At 33.8% G+C, this 20,467-nt stretch overlaps 1 protein-coding gene across 1 annotated transcript in view; it reads left to right on the top strand.

The window, feature by feature from the left end:
* The window catches only part of CUNH11orf65 (chromosome unknown C11orf65 homolog), a 55,637-nt gene that overhangs the window by 22,333 nt on the left and 12,837 nt on the right, over positions 1–20,467 (top strand). The window contains exons 4-6 of the mRNA XM_011368156.2: positions 6,510–6,563; positions 6,692–6,892; positions 8,313–8,443. Coding sequence (XP_011366458.1) covers positions 6,510–6,563; positions 6,692–6,892; positions 8,313–8,443 — 386 coding nt within the window. The remainder of the gene's footprint in view (positions 1–6,509; positions 6,564–6,691; positions 6,893–8,312; positions 8,444–20,467) is intronic.

Raw genomic sequence — 20,467 nt, 5'->3', positions numbered from 1 at the left:
CGATATTAGTACTGCTACTCCCGCTTTTCTCTGAATGCCGTTTGCTTGAAATATCATTTTCCACCCTTTTACTTTGAGTCTATATTTGTCTTTGGAGCTGAGATGTGTCTCCTGGAGGCAGCAATGGTTGGATTTTGTTTTTTTGATCCAATCTGCAACTGTGTGCCTTTTTATTGGTGAGTTCAGTCCATTTACATTTAGGGTGTTATTGAAATATGAGGTCTTCTTATAGCCATTTTATCTTTTGCTTTCTGGTAGCTTGGTGTTTCCATTGCTTCTTTGTCCTTGTGTTTCTGTTTTCTTTATTTTGGTTGGTTTTTGTGGATATTCTCTCTGGTCCTTCTTGTTTTATATTATATGCTTCGGTTCTAAATCTTTGGCCAGTGGTTACCATTACGATATGTAAAGATAAGTTATATATATACAGTCATCCATTTTCTTCTGCATGTGCCTTATCTCCTTTTCCCTTTGCGAATTTGGATCTTTGAATTCTCCCCTTTTTAGTCATTATTGTCTCAATTTGTCCCTATGTATGCTGAACGTTCATTACTATCTTGCTATAGCTAATCTCTTCTTATTTTAAGCTTATAATGCCCTGCGTGAGTAAGCGTTGCACTCTTCAGCTTTTACTAGCCTACTAGTCACCTTACTCCTAATTATGCATTTGTTTTTGTCATTTTGTTTTAGGTGAGCTGACCTCTTTCAGAATTTCCTGTAGTTCAGGCCTCATAGTGGAGAAGTCCCTCAATTTTTGTATGTCTGGAAAGGTCTTGATTTCTCCTTCATATCTAAAGGAGAGCTTAGCCAGATACATTATTCTTGGCTGGTATTTCCTTTCACTTAATTGTTTGAATATTTGATTCCAGTCCTTTCTGGCTTGTAAGGTTTGTGCTGAGAAGTCCTACTATAATCTAATGGATTTTCCTTTGTAGGTTACCATCTTCTTTTCCCTGACTGCCCTGAGAATTCTGTCTTTGTCATTGATTTTTGATAATTTTAATACAATGTGTCTTGGTGAAGGCCTTTTTGGGTTGAGATAATTGGATGTTCTATTGACTTCTTGAATTCCAAGCTTCAGCTCATTCCTTAGATTTGGGGAATTCTCATCAACTATTTATCTGAAAATGCTTTCTAATCCCTGCTCCTTTCCCTCCCCTTCGAGCATTCCCATTATTCTTATGTTTCTTCTCCTGGAGGTATTAGCTAGTTCTTGTATTTCCCGTTCATTATTTTTCATTCTTCGGTTTCTCTCTTCTTCCTTCTGATTTATTTCTAGATTTCTGTCTTCAGTATCACTGATTCTTTCCTCCATTTGGTCGACTCTATTTCTCAAGCTTATTATTTCATTTTTCAGTTCTTGTAGTGTGCTCTTTATCTCCAGGTCTGTTCTTTTTGAGGGTTTCAATCTCCTTGCTAAAGAGCTCATTCCACTCATCTAGTTGTTTTGTTTTTTGTTTTTTTATTATTATAATTATTTATGCATACAGCACCTGGTTTTCCTTGGTGGTCTCTCATCCAAGTCCTAACCAGGCTCGACCCTGCTTAGCTTCTGATATTAGACATCGAGCTTGTTCAGGGTGGCATGGCTGTAGACCATTGACCATGGTTCCACTGGGGTGCGAATCCAGGAACTTCTACATGTAAAGCAGACGTGCTAACCACTACACTATGGAGCCACATCCCTCTAGTTTTTTTACAATTCCTGGAATTGTTGATATGATTTGTTTCGGATCTCCCTGAGTTTTTTCAGAAGTACCATCCTGAATTCTCTGTCATTTAAGTTGCATATTTCTATGTCTGTAAGCTTAATTTTCTGGAAATTTTTCTCTTTCTTTCTGAGCTGCTTTGTCACCTTGGTTGTTCATGATGTTTAATGGACTATTTCTCTGCCTGAGCATTAATGGAAGTGTGTTCTGCTTTTTTCCCCCGCCCTCCAAAAAAGAAAATTTATTATATAATTGTCTCTAGCCTGTTGCAAATAAGGTGTTTTTCTTTTGGTTTCCAGTAGGTGGCGTCTAAGCCTCTTGTATCCCTGCTTTATATAAAGATTTAAAAATGTGTTTTTATTTTCTGATAGATATTTAATCACGCTCACTACCCTCAGTTTCAGTCCCTGTCGGTGTTAGCAGCAGTTTTGGCAGTGTTTGCTCAGATTCTCCTGGGGCTCCAAGGTGTTCAGTCTCAGAGGGTATGGGGGGAGGGGCCTTCTGGGTTGGGGAATGGGGACCGCGGTTCAGCCTTGGGTTTGCAGCCGAGGCCGGCAAAAATCAACTGTTATTACTTTGAGGTCCCATCCTGCTTCTCTGCTTTCTGCTCTGATGACTGGGCCCTGCTGCCGGCCACGTGTGAGTTCTGGTACTTCCAGGCAGGGTTGTTCGGGGAAGTTACTGCACCCTCACCCTTGCCCCTCCTTCTGCAAGGAGCTCAGGCGGCTGGGAGAGGCGGCTTCTTTATTCCTCCGAGTCCACCACCCAAAACCCGGGGTTCTGACCTTTGGTAGCTCTTATGCACGCAGATCCTACGCTCAGACGTGCTGGTGTGCAGTTTGGGTGTTTTTTGTTGAGTTTTAGATGTTCGACTTATTGTTGTTTCAAGGGGAGAGATCAGGGGACGTTTTTCACTCTGCCATGTTTTTTCCAAATCTGTTGCTCTCTTAATAGAGTCTTTGCATTGATTTTTTTTATTATGAAAAATGTCAAGCATACAAAAGTAGAAAGAATAAATAAACCACCATATCCCCATCACCTAGCTTCAACAATTAGCAAGTCATAGCCAATCTCGCTTCATCTACACCTCCAGCTACTTTCCCCAACCCCTAAGTTAATATTTTGAAGCAAGGCTGTCTTTTGATGAACAGTTCTTAATTTTAATGTAGTTCATTTTATCAATCATTTTCTGAATGTTTGGTGCTTTTTAATAAACTTTACCAACCAGGAGGACATAAAAATATTTTCTTATATTACATAAACTTTATTGATTTGCCTTTCCTACTTAGATCTACAATCCACCTGGCATTGATTTTTTTGTGTATGGTGTAAGGTAGAGGTCAATTTCATATTCTTCCATGTAGATATCGAAATGATTAAACACTACCTATTAAAAAGATAGTTCTTTCTCTACAGCTCTGCAGTACCACTTTTTATCATAAATCAAGTGACCAAGTGACCAATCAAGTGATCAATAGATGTGTGCATCTATTTCTGAATTCTCATTTCTGTTCCATTGGTTCATTTTTCTACCTTTGTCTTAATTACTATAGCTTTATAACAAGTCTGTTATGTGGTAAAGAATACCCTCATCTTATAATTCTTCTTCAAGAAGACATTTCCAGGCAATTCTTGAATGCTTTCTATTTCCATTTTAGAATTTAGAATTCTAAAATTTACACACACACACACACACACACACACACACACACACACACACACACAAAATCCTCCACTAATCATGGAAAGTAATGTAGTAGGAAGCTCTAAGAATAACTGTCAGAATCAACTTTATTGGAAATCTGGAATCTAATATTTTTAAAAAAGCAAAATTTAGGGTAACCAGGAAAGTACTTAATGAAGAAAAAGGCTGCAAAATTTCAGTAAAGAAGCATTGTGGTGTTTTTGCTTACCCACCTAACAACCCTCATTCCCCACTTGGTGACAGCTATGGGGACAAAGGTTCACATTCTGTATGTGGCTGGCTAGGGCTAGAGGGTCAAATGCAGATCTGTTGTAAAAAATTGTGGTTTAGTATTTTGACCTGTCTGGTAGTTTCTAGAGGGATCTGCACAGAGGCTTACCTTTGTTTCATCAACTTCCATACAGTCGCAAGGCTGGGCTGGCTTCTAGTACTTAAAGTCATACACTACCCACAGCCACCAGGGGGAAAGGGATGGCAGACAGGGCAAGAACAGGCAGACCCAAAGCCTGGGAAGGACAAGGCTGAGGAGCTGCTACTTAATGGGTTGGGGGCGGGGTTCCTTTCAGAATGAGGAAAATGTTCTAGAGATAGTGGCTGTACAGTATTGCAAATGTACTAAATGCCACTAGTGATAAATTTACGTTTTGTGTATCTTACCAAAATTTAAAGAACATTTTTAAAATCTGTTGGGATTTTGATTGGATTGTATTGAGTATCAATTTGAGGAAGACTGGCATCTTAACAATATTGAGAGCCCAATCCATGCTGCCCAGATTCCTCTTCACAAGAGGATTTTAATGCCCAATCACAGGGAGTGTGATCAGCAGACAGCCTCCAGCTGTGAGCATCTTCAGTTTCTACTAAAGTGTTCAAGGTGTGAGGGGTGGCGGGGTGGGGAAGGGGTATAAAGACCAGTTTGAGGTAGAACAACTCTGTTGGGCAATATTCACTCTAGATCTCTCTGTAAGATTGTCCCAGGCTTTGTAAGGTCTGTATTGCAGTTCAAATCCTCCCTTTTCCTTCCTTTCATAGGAGCTGATCCCTAATAAACATATGGCACCCAAACTGCATGTCAGCATTTTCTCCCAGAAACCCCAATCTGCAATGTTATTTAGCTCTTCTGTAATTTCTCTCGATAATGCTGTATCACTTTCTGTATAGAGGAGTTGCATATCTTTTGTTAGATTTATACCTTGCTTTTTCATGCTCCTCTAAACGGCAATTAGAAAATTTTTATTTTCTAATTTTTGATTCTAGTATATAGGAAGATAATCAACTTTTGTTTATTAGCTTTGTTCCCAGCAGCTTTGTTACCCTCATTTATTAATTCTAATAATTTATAGATAGATTCTTTTGGATTTTCTATGTAAGCAAGCATGCTATCCTCAAAATGAGTTTTACTATTTTCCTTTCCAATCACTATACAGTTTATTTCTTTTTGTGCCCTTCTACACTAAATATAGCCTTCAGTAAAGTGGTGATTTGAAGTGGTAACTATTGTTTCACACTTGATTTCAAAGGAAAGTGCTTAATATTTTATCATTATAGATGAGGTATGCTATAGGGCTTTATTTTGGTAGAATAATTTCATCCGATTAAGAAAATTTACTTCTATTCTTATTGAGCTAAAAAAGTTTTTTTCTCCTAATCCAAGAATGAATGTTAAATATTTTTCTCCTTTATTGAGACATTATTTTTCTTTTACTTGAATATTAAACTACTTAGCATTTCAGGAATACACACATTTTGGTCAGGATGTCTTATCCTTTTTAAATATCACTAAATTTAGTTTGCTAATATTTTACTTAAATTTTTGTGCCTATATTCCTGCAGAACATGTAATTTACTTTCTCATATTGTCTCTGTCAGATTTTAGTATCAAATTTAGCTGGCCTCTTAAAATAAATTGGGAAATGTTCCTTTTCTGTTTGTTTTCTAGAATTTTTTAAACATAGATTATTGTTTCTTTCTTAAGTGTTTGGAAGGATTTACCAATGAATCCATCTGTGCCAAAAGTTTTTATTTGTGGGAAGATTTTTAAATTACAAATTCAGCTTATAAGTCTATTTGTATTTTGTATTTATTCTTGTGCTAGTTTGGATAGTTGTATTTTTCTAGGAAGTTGTTTCATCGAAATTCTCAAATTTATTTGCATAAAGTTGTTTATACTTTTATAATCTTTCTAATGTCTCAGAATCTATAACAGTTTCTCTTTATTTCGTTCTTGATATTAGTTATTTGTATCTTCTTTCTGATTTATTTATTTATATTTTTATTAAAATATATTTGGCATATAAAATTGTGTAACTTTAAGGAGTTTGACATGTTAATTTGCTACATTTAATAATTGTAAATATGATTGCCATGTTAGTGATGATTAGCACCTCTATCATGTTACATTATTATCCTTTATTTTTAGTAGTTGGCATAATTAAGTTCTTATTTCTAAGTTCTTAGTAAGTTTGATGATTATTTTTTTCTGTATTTACTATACTGTGCATTAGATCTCTAGGGTCATTATGCCTTCTCACCTAGTTTAATATTATCAGGAGACAAGTTTGAACTGTCCACTGATAGAAGACCAAAATTTTTTTCTCTATTTTCCATTTGGTCCAGGGCACTAAAATTTAGATCAATTACATATAATTCTTACAAATTTAAACATGGATTTTTGATTTAATAAAAGCTAGTTTGGAAAGGTCATCTTGTGTTAAACTCAGATTGATCAGTCACAATTTTTTTCTCTGAATTTACCTGGAAGAAAATATTTATTATGTAAATCATATATTTAAGGACTTGTTTAAAACTTCTGTTTTATGAATAACAAATCACTTGGCTTTTATACTTATATATTGCATAGAAAGGAAACATAGTTTGGTATCATTTTTCCAGTTATCATGTAGGCTGTTTTACTTATTGGATATCCATAAGAAATTAAATCTTAAAATATTGTCTAATTTAAAAATAATTATTTGATGTTTACTCACTTGATCTATTTCATAAATAATCAATACTCAGCAACTATTTTAATATGATAGAGTGAGAAGTAATGAATTGATATATACAGAATGTTGGAGAGTGATTTTTTCTTTTTATAGGCAGAGCTTCTAGATGCTGCAGCTGGTGTTCATGTAAGATTCAGATTTGGTGGTGTAAGTATAGATGAATTCTTATTTGGTAGTTTTAAAGCACATTCATAAGAAATTTAAAAGATGTAATTTTAAAAAAACGTTAACCATTTTTGTAATTAGATTACAATGGTCCTTTGTTTCATCTACAGGTTAAATTTCCACCTGAAATATACTATAAAATTTTCACTCAGAGACATGTTGAGGATCTGTGTGCTAATAGCCCTAGAGATTACACAAAACTTTCAGCAAAATATGCATCTTATATTAAAAGTGATAATCTTCAAGAAGAGGATCATAGTGGCTGGTATCGTCGTATAGAGAACAATGGCTGGAGGCCTGTTTCTGATAGGGTAAGAAACGAGAAATATTAATAATTTTGAATCTTATGTATTTAGAAACTAACTTGTCCTTTTAAAAATTAATTTTACAATTTGTTTCTAAAATAGTAAATCCTAGTAATTTAGCTGATAAAAATTGCTTAAGTTAACCTCTATGGGGTTACTAATAGTACTTCAAGATATAGGACTATGTCCTTTTTTTCTTACATTTACTTCTCCTTGTAGTAATTAGCTTTAATCTAGGCCATCTTTAGATATTCTCTGATACTCAGCAATTTGCCATCTTTATAACAAAGTAAATTTGAAGATGTTGTTGACTCTGTATTAATCCTTGGACTAGAGTTAAGAGTTCTTGAGAACAACATGGCATTTCTCTTATAGAACTTGTAACAGCAAAGACTGTTAAAAATCATTTGTATTTTTATGGTGTTGGGGAATTTAACATGCATTAATATTAATTGAACAGAATGATTTTAAATATACATAGTTTCTAATGTGTATATGTGATTCAGGGACTTTTCTATAGACCCTCATGTTTAATAGCCTTTTTGCAGAGATAATTTTTACCTAAAGATATTTGTAAGCTAGATTAACATGATCTGGTTTCTTAGCTCTAGATGTCTGTTTATATGGCCTCAAGTATCTTCATTCGAATCCTCAATCTCTGGTAGACAGGACTGTAGAATATGGTATGTTGAATATACTGAGTAAGAAAAGTGAAAATGATCAAATTATGAATTCATTCATTCATCTAACAAAATTTATTGCATACCAACCATGTGTCAGGCATGGTTGTACTAGATTCTATGGATACAATAGTAAATATGAATAGTCCCTCTCCATCAAGTTGTTTGCCTTTTAGTTAGGGAGAGTGTCAGTTAACAGGATATTTCAGTGCAGTGCAATAAATATGTGCTTTAATAGTGGCAAATACAGAGTATTGTGGGGGATAGCAAACTCTCCTCCTTGTTACTTATATGTGTATGGTGGGAGAAAGGAAATGAATCAGAAGTAGGAGAATAGACAGCCAGTTAGGATAAAGTGTTATTCAGGGAAAGTCAAAAACTCTTGGAATATAATGGTAAGACTTCTGTGTTCTTGGAGGGTACCTATACTCCTTGAGGATTAGAGTCTTCAAAAGCCAACAGCACTAAGAGTTGGCCATGTCTGTTCTCATGAGAAATACTTTTAGAATATGTCTATTCATTTATTCATTCAACAAATGCATATTAAGTACCTCAGTACACTAGTGCTACTCACAATGTGCTACTCACCTATCACTTAATTAGAAATACTGTAACAGAGTTTATCTTCTTCTCTATTTCTATCTTGGCATATTCCTACTGAACACGAAAAAGTTCTTGTCTATAACCAGATAACCTCACAATCAGTATTTCAACATTTTCTATATTCATTTTTAATTTCTCAATAGTTTTGGATATCTACTGAAGATGTAATGGTGGGAGACGAAAAGGAAAGTACATTCCATTTCTCTAAACTGAAGAGAAGGCAAGATATGGAAAAGAAAAGAAAAATTAAAAAAATAAAATGGATGAGGCAAATGTAAGTTGATGAATTATTTAGACTTTATTTTGTCTTGTTAAAAAAAGAAATATTTAGACTTACTAAGGAATTATACAGTATTTTAAGTTTTTTAAAAAATTGCTATCACTACTAAAATAAGTACATGTTATTTTTAAAAGACAATGTAAGGTTAAAATTATATTTTAAAAAATACATAGTAAGCAAACATTTAATAAATGCTTATGATGTGTCAGACATTGTTAATCTCTGGAATATAAATGGGAAAAGACAAGTCGTCTTTGACCTCAAGGAAATCACAGTCTATTAGAACATTGGATATGAAAATAAGCATTTACTCATATATCAGATAACTTTCATTTGGCCCTTAAAACCCACTCTATACCCTTCTCAACCCTTCTTTCTGCCCTAAGAGACTAATGTGGATTACACTAAAAATCATTCTGGACCTATCTAACAAATGATAAAAGCAAATGTCAAAAAATAGAATTGTTTTCAGCTTTCCTTGACTGCATACCAAAACAAAGCCCCAACATATTTAAAGGAATACAAAACACTCAAGTACCTAAAATCATATGAAATTCACAGTGTCTACCATATAGTAATCAATTACCAGGCATGCAAAGAAGCAGGAAAATAAATCTCATCTGAGAAAATAAATTATTAGCAACAGATCCACCAAAAATATCTTTAAAAAGTGAATATGAAAGAAAAACTTTTCAGACAAACAAAAGCTGGGGCCTCTTATCATGAACAGACCAGTACTTCAAGAAATGTTAAAGGAAGTTCAGGCAGAAGAAATGATTCTAATTAGAAATCCGGATTCATACAAGAATGGAGAATACCAAAAATGATAACTATGTAAGTAAATGTAAAGAACTTTTTTCTTACTATTTAAATCTTTTTAAAAGGTAATTAACTAACTACTGAACTATACACTTAAAAATAGTTAATGTGGTAGCTTTTATGTTATATGTTTTTACCATAATTTTTAAAAAGATAGATATTAAATTTTTTATTATAAAGGAATGAGTTAGTATTGATATTGCTAATCAAGTTCTACTTAAATTCTCAATTCCACAGTTGTACTCCTTTTCTCTTATATTGAAAATCTTCATTTCAAACAAGTTTTAATTATAAAAATAACTATAATAAAAATATGATACAATTGCTAAATAAAGTTCAAATTTTTTAAAGGTAATTTACTATTTAAAGCAGAAACAATGACAATGTATTGCAGTATTTATTAATTTATAGCAGTGTAAAAGTTAAATGTATGATAACAATATCACAAAGGCTGAGAAAGGTGAAAGGGAAATATACTGTTAGAAGTTCCTTATACTACATACAAAGTGGTATAATATTGCTTAAAGATAATTAAAGATGTATACTACAAACCCTGAAGCAACCATAAAATCAACCATAGCAACAAAGATGTAAACCTCTATTATAAGCTAATAATGGAGATAAAGTAGAATCATAAAAAAACAATTAATCCAAGAGAAGTCTGAAAAAAGAGGAAAGGAAACAAAGAACATAGGACAAAAAGGAAATGAATAGCATGATGTGGATTAAAACCAACCATGTCAATAATCATATTAAATGTAAATGGTCTATATGTTATATACAAGAATTCACTTTAAATGTAAAGCACAAATAGATTAGAAGTAAAAGCATGGAAGAGGGTCATTCTAACAGTAATCAAAAGAAAGCCACAGTGACTGTATTAATATCAACTTAGTAGATTTCAGAGAAAAGTATATTTCCAGCGATAAAATGGATCATTTAAAATAATAAAGGAGTAAATTTATAAAGAAAACATAATAATTCTAAATGCTTGCTTACCTAATTACAGAGCTTCAAAATACATGAAACAAAACCAATAGTACTGAAAAGAGAAAAAGACAAGTTCAAAATTATAATAACAGATTTCAAAAGCATTTTCTTAGAAATTAATACAACAAATGGACAGTAAATTAGTAAAGAGATAGAAAACTTGAGCAACACTATAAACCAACTTGAAATTTTTGTCATAGTTGGCATTTATAGAGCACCACACCCAAAAACACAAACTATATATTTTTTCAAACTATATATTTTTTCATATTCTGGGCCATAAAACAAACATCCACAAATGTAAAAGATAAAAATCAGACAAAAGAAGTTCTTCAATTACAATGGAATTAAAGAGAAATTAAAAATAGAATAGACTTAGTAACAAAAAAAATCTGGAAAACCTTCAAATATTTGGATATTAAACAGCATAACCTTTAAATAATCTATGAGTCAAAGAAGTCACAGGGAAATTTGAAAATATATTTGGTTTAATGAAAATAAAAATAGAACATATTAAAATTTGAGGATGCAACTAAACCAGTACTTACAGGGAAATTTATAGCATTAAAATACTTATATGAAAAAAAGAAGAAGGATCTCAAATCAATGCTCTAAGCTTCCAGCATAAGAATCTAAAAGAAGAACAAATTAAACCCAAAGCAAGTAGAAGAAACAAAATACTGAAGGTAACAGCAAAAATCAAGGACATTGCAAACATAAAACCATCAGAGAAAAATCAATGAAATCAAAGCTTGTTTTCTTTGAAAAGAGCAATATAATTTATAAACCTGTTAATAAATTTTTAAAAAGAGAGAGAACACATGCAAATCAGAAACATTAGAAATGAAAGCAGAGATATCACTAAAGATCCCATAGACGTTAAAGTAGTATAGATCTATTGCAAGCAACTTAATAAATTTGAAAAATTACGTGAAAGAATAATTTATTGGAAGACAGAAACCAAAGCTCACTGAAAAACAAATAAAGATAACATGAATAGTCTTATATCTATTAAAGAATTTGAATTTAAAGTTTTTAAAAATTCTGACAAAGAAAACACAAAGCCCAGATAGATTTCCTGGTGAACTTTAGCAAGCATTTAAGAAAGACATAATACAAATTCTGCAAAAATATTTTCAGAAAAAGGGGGAACACATCCCAACAATTTCTATAAGGTATTACCAAACATAAAAACACTCAAGGCTTATAAGAATAAAAATATATTATAAGAAAATAACAACCAATATCTCTCATGAACATAGATACAGGGTAATAAATAACAGACTGAGTCTATCCCAGGAATACAAAATTGACTTAACATTTGGAAATCAATCAATGCAATTCACCATGTTAACAGACTTAAAAAGAAAACTAGGTATGATCATCTCAATAGATGCAGAAAAATTTTTACAACAATTCAACAACAATTCATATTAAAAACTCTTGGCAAACTAGGACTAGACGAGAACCTTCTCAATCTGATGAAAGGCATCTATTAAAAACAAAAGAAAACAAAACCTACAGCTAACATACTTAATGGTGAAAGACTGAAGCCTTTCTAAAATCAGGAACAAGGCAGAGATGTCTGTTCTTGCCATTTCCTTACAATATTACCCTGGAGGTCCTAATCAGTCAAGTAAGGCAAGAAAGAGGGAGGAAAAAGACATTGAAATTGGAAAGGAAGAACTAAAACTGTCTTAATTCACAGTTGACATGATTGTCTAGGTACAAAATCCTAAAGAATCTACCGAAAGTTACTAGAACTAATAAATGAGTTTATCAGGGTTGAGTGATACAGAAAGTAATTGTATTCCCATATCTAGGCAACAAACAATTAGAAACTTCAATTTTAAAAAATACCATTTGTAGTAATATTAAAAAATATGAAATACCTAGGCATAAATCGAAGAAAAATTCTGCATGACTGTACACAGAAAACTACTAAACATTGCTCAAAAAAGTTAAAGAAGACTTAAATAAATGAAAAGATATAAGGTATTCATAGATCAGAAGACTCAATATAGTTAAGATGTAAATTGTCTCCAAATTGATCTACACATTCAATGCAATCACAATCAAAATTTCCAGCTGCTTTTTGTGGAAATTGACAAGTTGATTTGAAAACGTATATATGGAAATGCAAAGGAAATAGAATAGCCAAAACAATTTTGGAAAAATAAAATTTGGAAGACTTACACTATTTGATTTCAAGACTTATAATAAAGCTACTATAATTGAGATATTGTGGTATTGGCTTAAGATAGACATATAGATCAATGGAGCAGAATGGAGAGTTCAGTAACAAACCCACACATACATTGTTAATTGAGTTTTAACACAGGTGCCAAGGCAACATAATTGCAAAAGGATATTCTGTTCAACAAATTGGATACTCAAATGCGGAAAAATGAACCTTGACCCATATCATCCACCATATGTAAAATTAACTCGAAAGCAATGATAGATCTCAATATAAGAATAGACCATAAAATATCTAAAAGTAGGCAACGGACAACAACCTTAGTGACCTTGATTCTGACAACAATTTTTAAGTAGGACACAGAAGGCATGAAGTATGAAAGAAAAATATTGTTAAATTGCACTTCATTGAAGTTAAAAGCTTTTGCTCTCTGAAAGACACTATTATAAAAATAAAAAAGCAAGCCACAGGCAGGAAGAAAGAATTTGCAAAAAATATCTGATAAAAAGCTTATATTTAGGATATTTCTTAAAATTCTCAAAACTCAGTGATAAGAAAACAACCTAGTTTAAAAATGGGCGAAGATTTGAACAAACACTTTTCCAATGAAGATATATGGGTAGCAAATAAGCACAAGTTAAATCATGACTATCATCATTAGTTGTTAGGGAAGTGCAAAGCAAAACGATAATTAGATACCTTTACATACCCACAGGAGTGGCTAAAATAGCCCGCCATGCTAATTTTTGACACAGATATGGAGAAAATGCAGACTGGTACCTCCACTTTGGAAAACAGCTTGGCAGTTTTGATACAAGTTAAGTTATAGAATGCACCTGCCATTCAACCCAGCCATTTCGCTCCTAGGTATTTACCCAAAAGAAATAAAACATGTGTCCACAGAAAGACTGTATATGAAGATTCATAACACCTTTATTTATAATAGCCAAAATCCAGAAACAACCCAAATGTTTATCAATCCAAAAGTCAGTGGATAAACAATTGTGATTTATCTTCACAATGGAATACTATTCAACAATACAAAGGAATGAACTATTGATATTCATAGCAACATGGATGAGTCTTTAAAAAAAAATGATGCTGAATGAATGAAACCAGTCCAAAAATTCTATATATGTGAAATCTAGAAAATACAAACAAATCTGTAGTGATACAAAGCAAATCAGTAGTTGTATGGAGAAGAGAATGAGAGGAAGGAGAGAGGGAAGGATTACTAAGACACACAAGGAACTTTAGGGGTTGATGGTATGTTCGTTTTTTTTTATTGTGATGGAATCATAAGTGTATACTTATGTCAAAACTCTTTAAGTTGTACAGTTTAAATATGTTTACTGTACATGAATTATATTTCAATAAAGTTGTAAAAAAAATTAAAAGAACATGTGCAGACAATCAGAAGATCTCCATGAAGTAGTCCTTCATCTCCTGTAGTCGCAGAGTGGGTTGCGGTCAACCCAGGGGCTAGTTGCAAGGGTCACGGGGTAACAGTGCCTGCAGTGCAACCAAATGCTCAACCTGTCAGATCTTACACACTAAGGTAAGGGAACTAGTGGAGAAGAAGTAGAACCTTTAGACTTGGAATGGGGACATTTAGACAGCTATAGACAAGGCTGAGAACTTTGAACCTTTAAATTCCCCTGTTTATTGGAGGAAACCTTCTATATTTGGGGGGAACCAGCCCTTCTCTGCATAAAAGCCTTTCAGTGACTATACCTGGTACAGTTCCCTTGTACACTTAGGATTCCCCTACAACCATGTCTCATTGCCTGGCAGCCCAAGGTGAGAGTTGTAGCTAAGAATATCCCAGATAGAGAGGTACAAGGTAGCTGAGAATATCCCAGATAGAGAGGTACAAAGTAGCTGAGAATATCCCAGATAGAGAGGTACAAGGTAGCTGAGAATATCCCAGATAGAGAGGTACAAGGTCAATTCCAGGAGATGGCTTATAAACCAAAAGAGTTAAAAGAACTTGCCGATTTATATTGATAGGAGCCTCAGAAGCATGTGTGGAAGTGGATTCTAAAGTTGTTATATCAATAGTTGTTCAGGCTAAATTTATTGATCTGACCATACTCATCGGAGATTATGGATTTAAAGTGTTGGCTTGAGTACCCAGTAGTGGTGTTGATAGTGTTAGGTTGGTTAATCAAAGCCTGAACTTGACTAAAGTTTTATAGTTACAAAATGCCTAAACTTCTCTGATATACTGTAGAAAAAGGATTTCTGAAGGCTCAGGAAATGATATCTTTGTTTGTATTTGATATGATATATATGTTTGTTTGTAAATGATATGATATGTTATCTTTACATCTTACTCTCAGAACTATGCCACCCACTAGCTGTAACCCCAGGATGCCCCAGAGGATATACTTTTCATAAAGTCATTAAGAAATGAGGGGCCCACCAGAGTTCTTGATGAACTCTGTGTTGACTGTCTTTTATAAACTGGAAATGACAGCAGGGAAATCTTTGATGGGATTGGTTCACTGGGAAAAATGGAACTTTGGAGTGATAGAGATCAGGTAGTGACACAAATTGTGGCTAAGCTTCCAGATGTGGTTTCTTTAATGGAGCAGATCAACACAGCTCCTGGCACCTGGTGTGCTGCTATTGACCTGGCAAATGTGTTCTTTCTCATCCTAGTCAGTAAGCAAAAAAAGAAGCAGTGTGTGTTTACATGGAGAGAATAGAGAGTTATCTTTACATCTTACTCTCAGAACTATGTCAGCTCTCATCTTAGTTCACACAGAACATATCATGTCTGTTTATTACATTGGTGACATTATACTAATCACATGTGATGAGAAGAAAATAACGATGGCAGGGGAAACATGGTGGAGTAAGATACGTCCTAAGATCTCTCCCCTTGAAACAACAATAAGCTGAAATCTAAACCTCAACAAAAACACCCAAACTGCGCACAAGCACATCTCAGTGTGGGATCTGCGCATAAGAGCTACTACAGAATAAATTTCCATTAATGCCCAGTCGGAGAAATAGTCCATTAAACACCATAAACAACCAAGATGACAAGGCATCTCAGAAAGAAAGAGAAAAATCTCTAGAAAATAAGCTTACAGACATAGAAATATACAACTTAAGTGACAAAGAATTCAGGATGTTAGTTCTGAAAAAACTCAGTGAGTTCCAAAACGAGTCATATCAACAATTTAAGGAATTGAAAAAACACCTAGATGAGCAGAGCAAAGAGATTGAAACCTTCAAAAAGAACAGAATAGACTTTCTGGAGATAAAAAACACACTGCAAGAGTTGAACAATGAAATAGCAAGCTTGGGAAATAGAGTCGATCAAATAGAGGAAATGATCAGTGATATGGAAGATAGAAATCTAGAAATAAATCAGCAGGAAGAAGAGAGAAATCAAAGAATGAAAAATAATGAAAGAGAAATACAAGACTAGCTAATATCACGAGGAGAGGAAACATAAGAGTAATGGGCATTATTGCAGGCGAGGAAAAGGAGCAGGGACTAGAAAGCATTTTCAGACAAATAGTTGATGAGAATTTCCCAAATCTAAGGAATGAGCTGGAACTTGGAATTCAAGAAGTCAACAGAACACTCAATTATCTCAACCCAAAAAGGCCTTCACCAAGACACATTGTATTAAAGTTATCAGAAATCAATGACAAAGAGAATTCTCAGGGCAGCCAAGGAGAAGAAAATGGTAACTTATAAAGGTAAACCCATTAGATTATCCTTGGACTTCTCAGCATAAACCTTATAAGCCAGAAAGGAATGGAATCAAATATTTAAACTATTAAGTGAAAGAAACTATCAGCCTAGAATAATGTATCCAGCTAAGCTCTCCTTTAGATATGAAGGAGAAATCAAGACCTTTCCAGACATATAAAAATTGAAGGAATTCTCCACTATGAGGCCTGCACTACAGGAAATATTGAAAGGGGTCAGCTCATCTAAAACAAAATAACAACAACAAAAAAACATAATTAGGAAAAGAGTGACTATCAGGCAAATAGAAGCAGAGGAATGCAACCCTTACTAAGAACAGGGCATTATAAGCTTAAATAATAAGAAGAGAATTGTTACAACGAGATAGTAATGAATGGTCAGCATACATAGGGACAAATTGAGACAGCAATGACTGAAAAGGGGAGAATTCAAAGATTCAAATTCGCAAAGGAGAAAAGAGATAAGGCACACGCAGAAGAAAATGGACAACTGTATATATATAACTATCCATTACATATTCATATTGGTAACCACACACCAAAGATTCAGAACTGAAGTATATAATATAAAACAAGAAGAACCAGAGTCAAAACCCACAAAAGCCAACTGAAATAAAGAAAACAAAAACACAAGGACAAGGAAGCAATGGAAACACCGAGCTACCAGAAAGCAAAAGATAAAATGGCTATAAGAAGACTTTATATTTCAATAATCACCTTAAATGTAAATGGACTGAACTCACCAATAAAAAGTCACACAGTTGCAGATTGGATCAAAAAACAAAACCCAACCATATGCTGCCTCCAGGAGTCATGTCTCAGCTCCAAAGATAAATATAGACTCAAAGTGAAAGGGTGGAAAATGATATTTCAAGCAAATGGCATTCAGAGAAAAGCAGGAGTAGCAGTACTAATATCAGATGAAATAGACTTCAAAATAAAAAAGGTAAAGAAAGATACTGAGGGACATTTCATAATGATAAAGGGAATCATGCACCAAGATGACATAACACTTATTAATATCTATGCTCCCAATCAGGGAGCTCCAAAATATGTAAAGCAATTACTAACAGAACTAAAGGGAGAAACAGACCAAAACACTATTGTAATAGAGGACCTAAATATCCCACTGTCGGATATGGACAGATCATCCAAATAGAAAATCAGTAAGGAAATAATATCCTTAAATGACACATTAGACCAACAGGACATAATTGACATTTACAGAGTCTTCCATCCCAAAACAGCTGCTTATACATTCTTCTCTAGTGCACATGTAACATTCTCAACAATCAACCACATACTGGGACACAGAGATAGCCTCAACAAATATAAGAGCGTTTACAGCCATACCACCCTGAACGTGCCCAATCTCGTCTGATCTCAGAAGCTAAGCAGGGTCGGGCCTGGTTAGTACTTAGATGGGAGAACAAATATAGAGGGTTAAAATCATACCAATGATATTCTCTGATCATAATGCTTTGAAACTAGAGATCAACTGCAGAAAGAAATCAGGAAGAAACACAAATTCATGGAGATTAAACAAAGAACATGCTACTGAAGAATAACTGGGTCAGAGAAGAAATAAAAACAGAGATCAAGAGATACATAGAAAGAAATGATAATGATAGTATAACATATCTAAACTTTTGGAACACGACAAAAGCGGTCATAAGAGGAAAGTTCATATCATTATAGGTCTACCTCCAAAAACAAGAATGAGCCTAAGTAGACAATCTAACGCTTCATCTTAAACTAGAAAAGAAAGAACAAATGAAGCCTAAAGTTAGCAGAAGGAAAGAAATCATCAAAATTAGAGCAGAAATAAATGAAATTGAAAACAAAAAAAGATAGAAAAAATAAATGCAACAAAGAGCTGGTTCTTTGTGAAGGTTAATAAAATTGACGAACCCCTGGCTAGACTCACTAAGGAAAAAAGATAAAGGACACAAATAAACAAAATCAGGGATGAAAGAGGGGAAATTATGCCTGACATCGCAGAAATACAAAGGGTCATACAAGAATACTATGCAAAAGTATATAACACTCAATTTAATAACCTAGAAGAAATGGACCAGTACTTAAAAAATACAACCTTCCTAGACTGAATCAAGAGGAACTGGAAAATCTAAATAGACCAATCAGCAGCATGGAAATTGAAACAATCATCAAAAACCTACCAAAAAGTCAAAGTCCAGGACCAGATGGCTTCACCAGTGAATTCTACCAAATATTCAAAGAAGATTTAATACCTATTCTCCTCGAACTCTTCCAAAAAATCGAAGAGGAGGCAATCCTTCCCAACTCATTTTATGAGGCCAATATTACTCTGATACCAAAACTTGGTAAAGATAATACAAAAAAAGAAAACTATAGACCAATATCTCTCATGAACACAGATGCAGAAATCCTAAATAAGATACTAGTGAACCAAATACAGTAACATATTAAAAAGATTATACAACACGATCAAGTGGGCTTCATTTCTGGAGCACAGGGATAGTTCAACATAAGCAAATCGATCAATGTGATACACCACATAAACAAATTAAAAAATAAGAATCATATGATCATATCCATAGATGCAGAAAAAGCCTTCGACAAGATACAGCATCCATTTATGATCAAAACACCTCACAAAGTTGGTATAGAAGGGAAGTACCTTAACATCATAAAGGCCATATATGATAAACCCTCAGTCAACATTATACTTAATGGTGAAAAACTAAAAACCTTCCCTCTAAAATCAAGAACAAGACAAGGCTGTCCACTTTCGCCACTCTTACTCAATATAACATTGGAGGTCCTAGAGAGTGCAATCAGACAAGAGAAAGATATAAAAGGCATCCAAATAAGAAACAAAGAAGTCAAACTGTCACTATTTGTGGGTGACATGATTCTCTATATAGAAAACCCTAAAGACTCCACAAGAACACTACTAGGAACAATAAGCAAATACAGTAATTCTCTGGATCCAAAATCAATGTTCAAAAATCCATAGCGTTCCTATACTCTAATAATGAAGCGTCAGAAAAAGAAGTTGAAAAAATAATTCCTTTTGCAATTGCAACAAAAAGAATAAAATATCTAGGTATAAATTTAACGAAACATGTGAAGGACCTATATAATGAAAACTACAAGGCCCTATTAAAGAAAATCAAAAAAGATACAAAGAAATGCAAAGATAGTTCATGTTCTTGGATTGGAAGAATCAACATAGTTAAAATGACCATATTACCTAAAGGATTATACAGATTTAATGCAATCCTCATCAAAATCCCATTGGCATTTTTTAAAGAAATAGAACAAAAACATCAGATTTGTATGGAAGCACAAAAGACCCCAAATTGCCAAAGCCATCCTGAGAAAAAAGAACGTGGCTGTAAGCATCACTTGGCCCGACTTCAAATTATACTACAAAGCGACAGTAATCAAAACGGCATGGTATTGGCAGGAAAACAGACACATGGACCAGTGGAACAGAATCGAGAGTCCAGAAGTAAACCCATATTTACATGGGCAAATAATTTTCAACAAAAAAGCCAAAAATGTACAGTGGAGAAAGGAAAGCCTCTTCAATAAATGGTGCTGGAAAAACTGGAAAGCCACCTGCAAAATAATGAAACTAGACTGTTGTCTATCACCTCACACCAAAATTAACTCAAAATGAATTAAGGACCTGAATATAAGACCTGAAACAATAAATTACATAGAAGAAAACATAGGAACTAAACTCAAGGACCTTGGACTTAAAGAGGATTTTATGAATTTGACCTCAAAGGCAAGGGAAGTAAAAGCTAAAATAAATGAATGAGACTACATCAAATTAAAAAGCTTCTGCTCAGCAGAAGAAATTGTCAACAAGGTAAAGAGACAACCATCTGGTTTGCAAGCAACACCTCTGATAAGGGCTTAATATCCAAAATATACAAAGAACTCATACGACTCAATAACAACGAAAAACAAATGATCCGATCAAAAAATGGACAGAGGACCTGAACAGACACTTCTCCCTAAAGGACATACAAATGACCTACAAATATATAAAAAGATGCTCCACATCGCTAGCTATTAGGAAATGCAATTCAAAACCATGATGAGATACACCTCACACCTGTTAGAATAGCTATAATCAAAGGGACATGTAATAACAATGCAGGAGACGATGCGGAGAAAAAGGAACCCTCATACACTGCTGGTGGGACTGCAAATTGGTATAGCCACTATGAAAAACAGTATGGAGGTTCCTTAAAAAACTAAGAATTGATCTACCATATG

This window comes from Pteropus vampyrus, unplaced genomic scaffold (genome assembly GCF_000151845.1).
Source record: "Pteropus vampyrus isolate Shadow unplaced genomic scaffold, Pvam_2.0 Scaffold139, whole genome shotgun sequence".
Lineage (NCBI taxonomy): Eukaryota > Metazoa > Chordata > Mammalia > Chiroptera > Pteropodidae > Pteropus > Pteropus vampyrus.
This window is presented reverse-complemented; position numbering and strand designations above follow the sequence as displayed.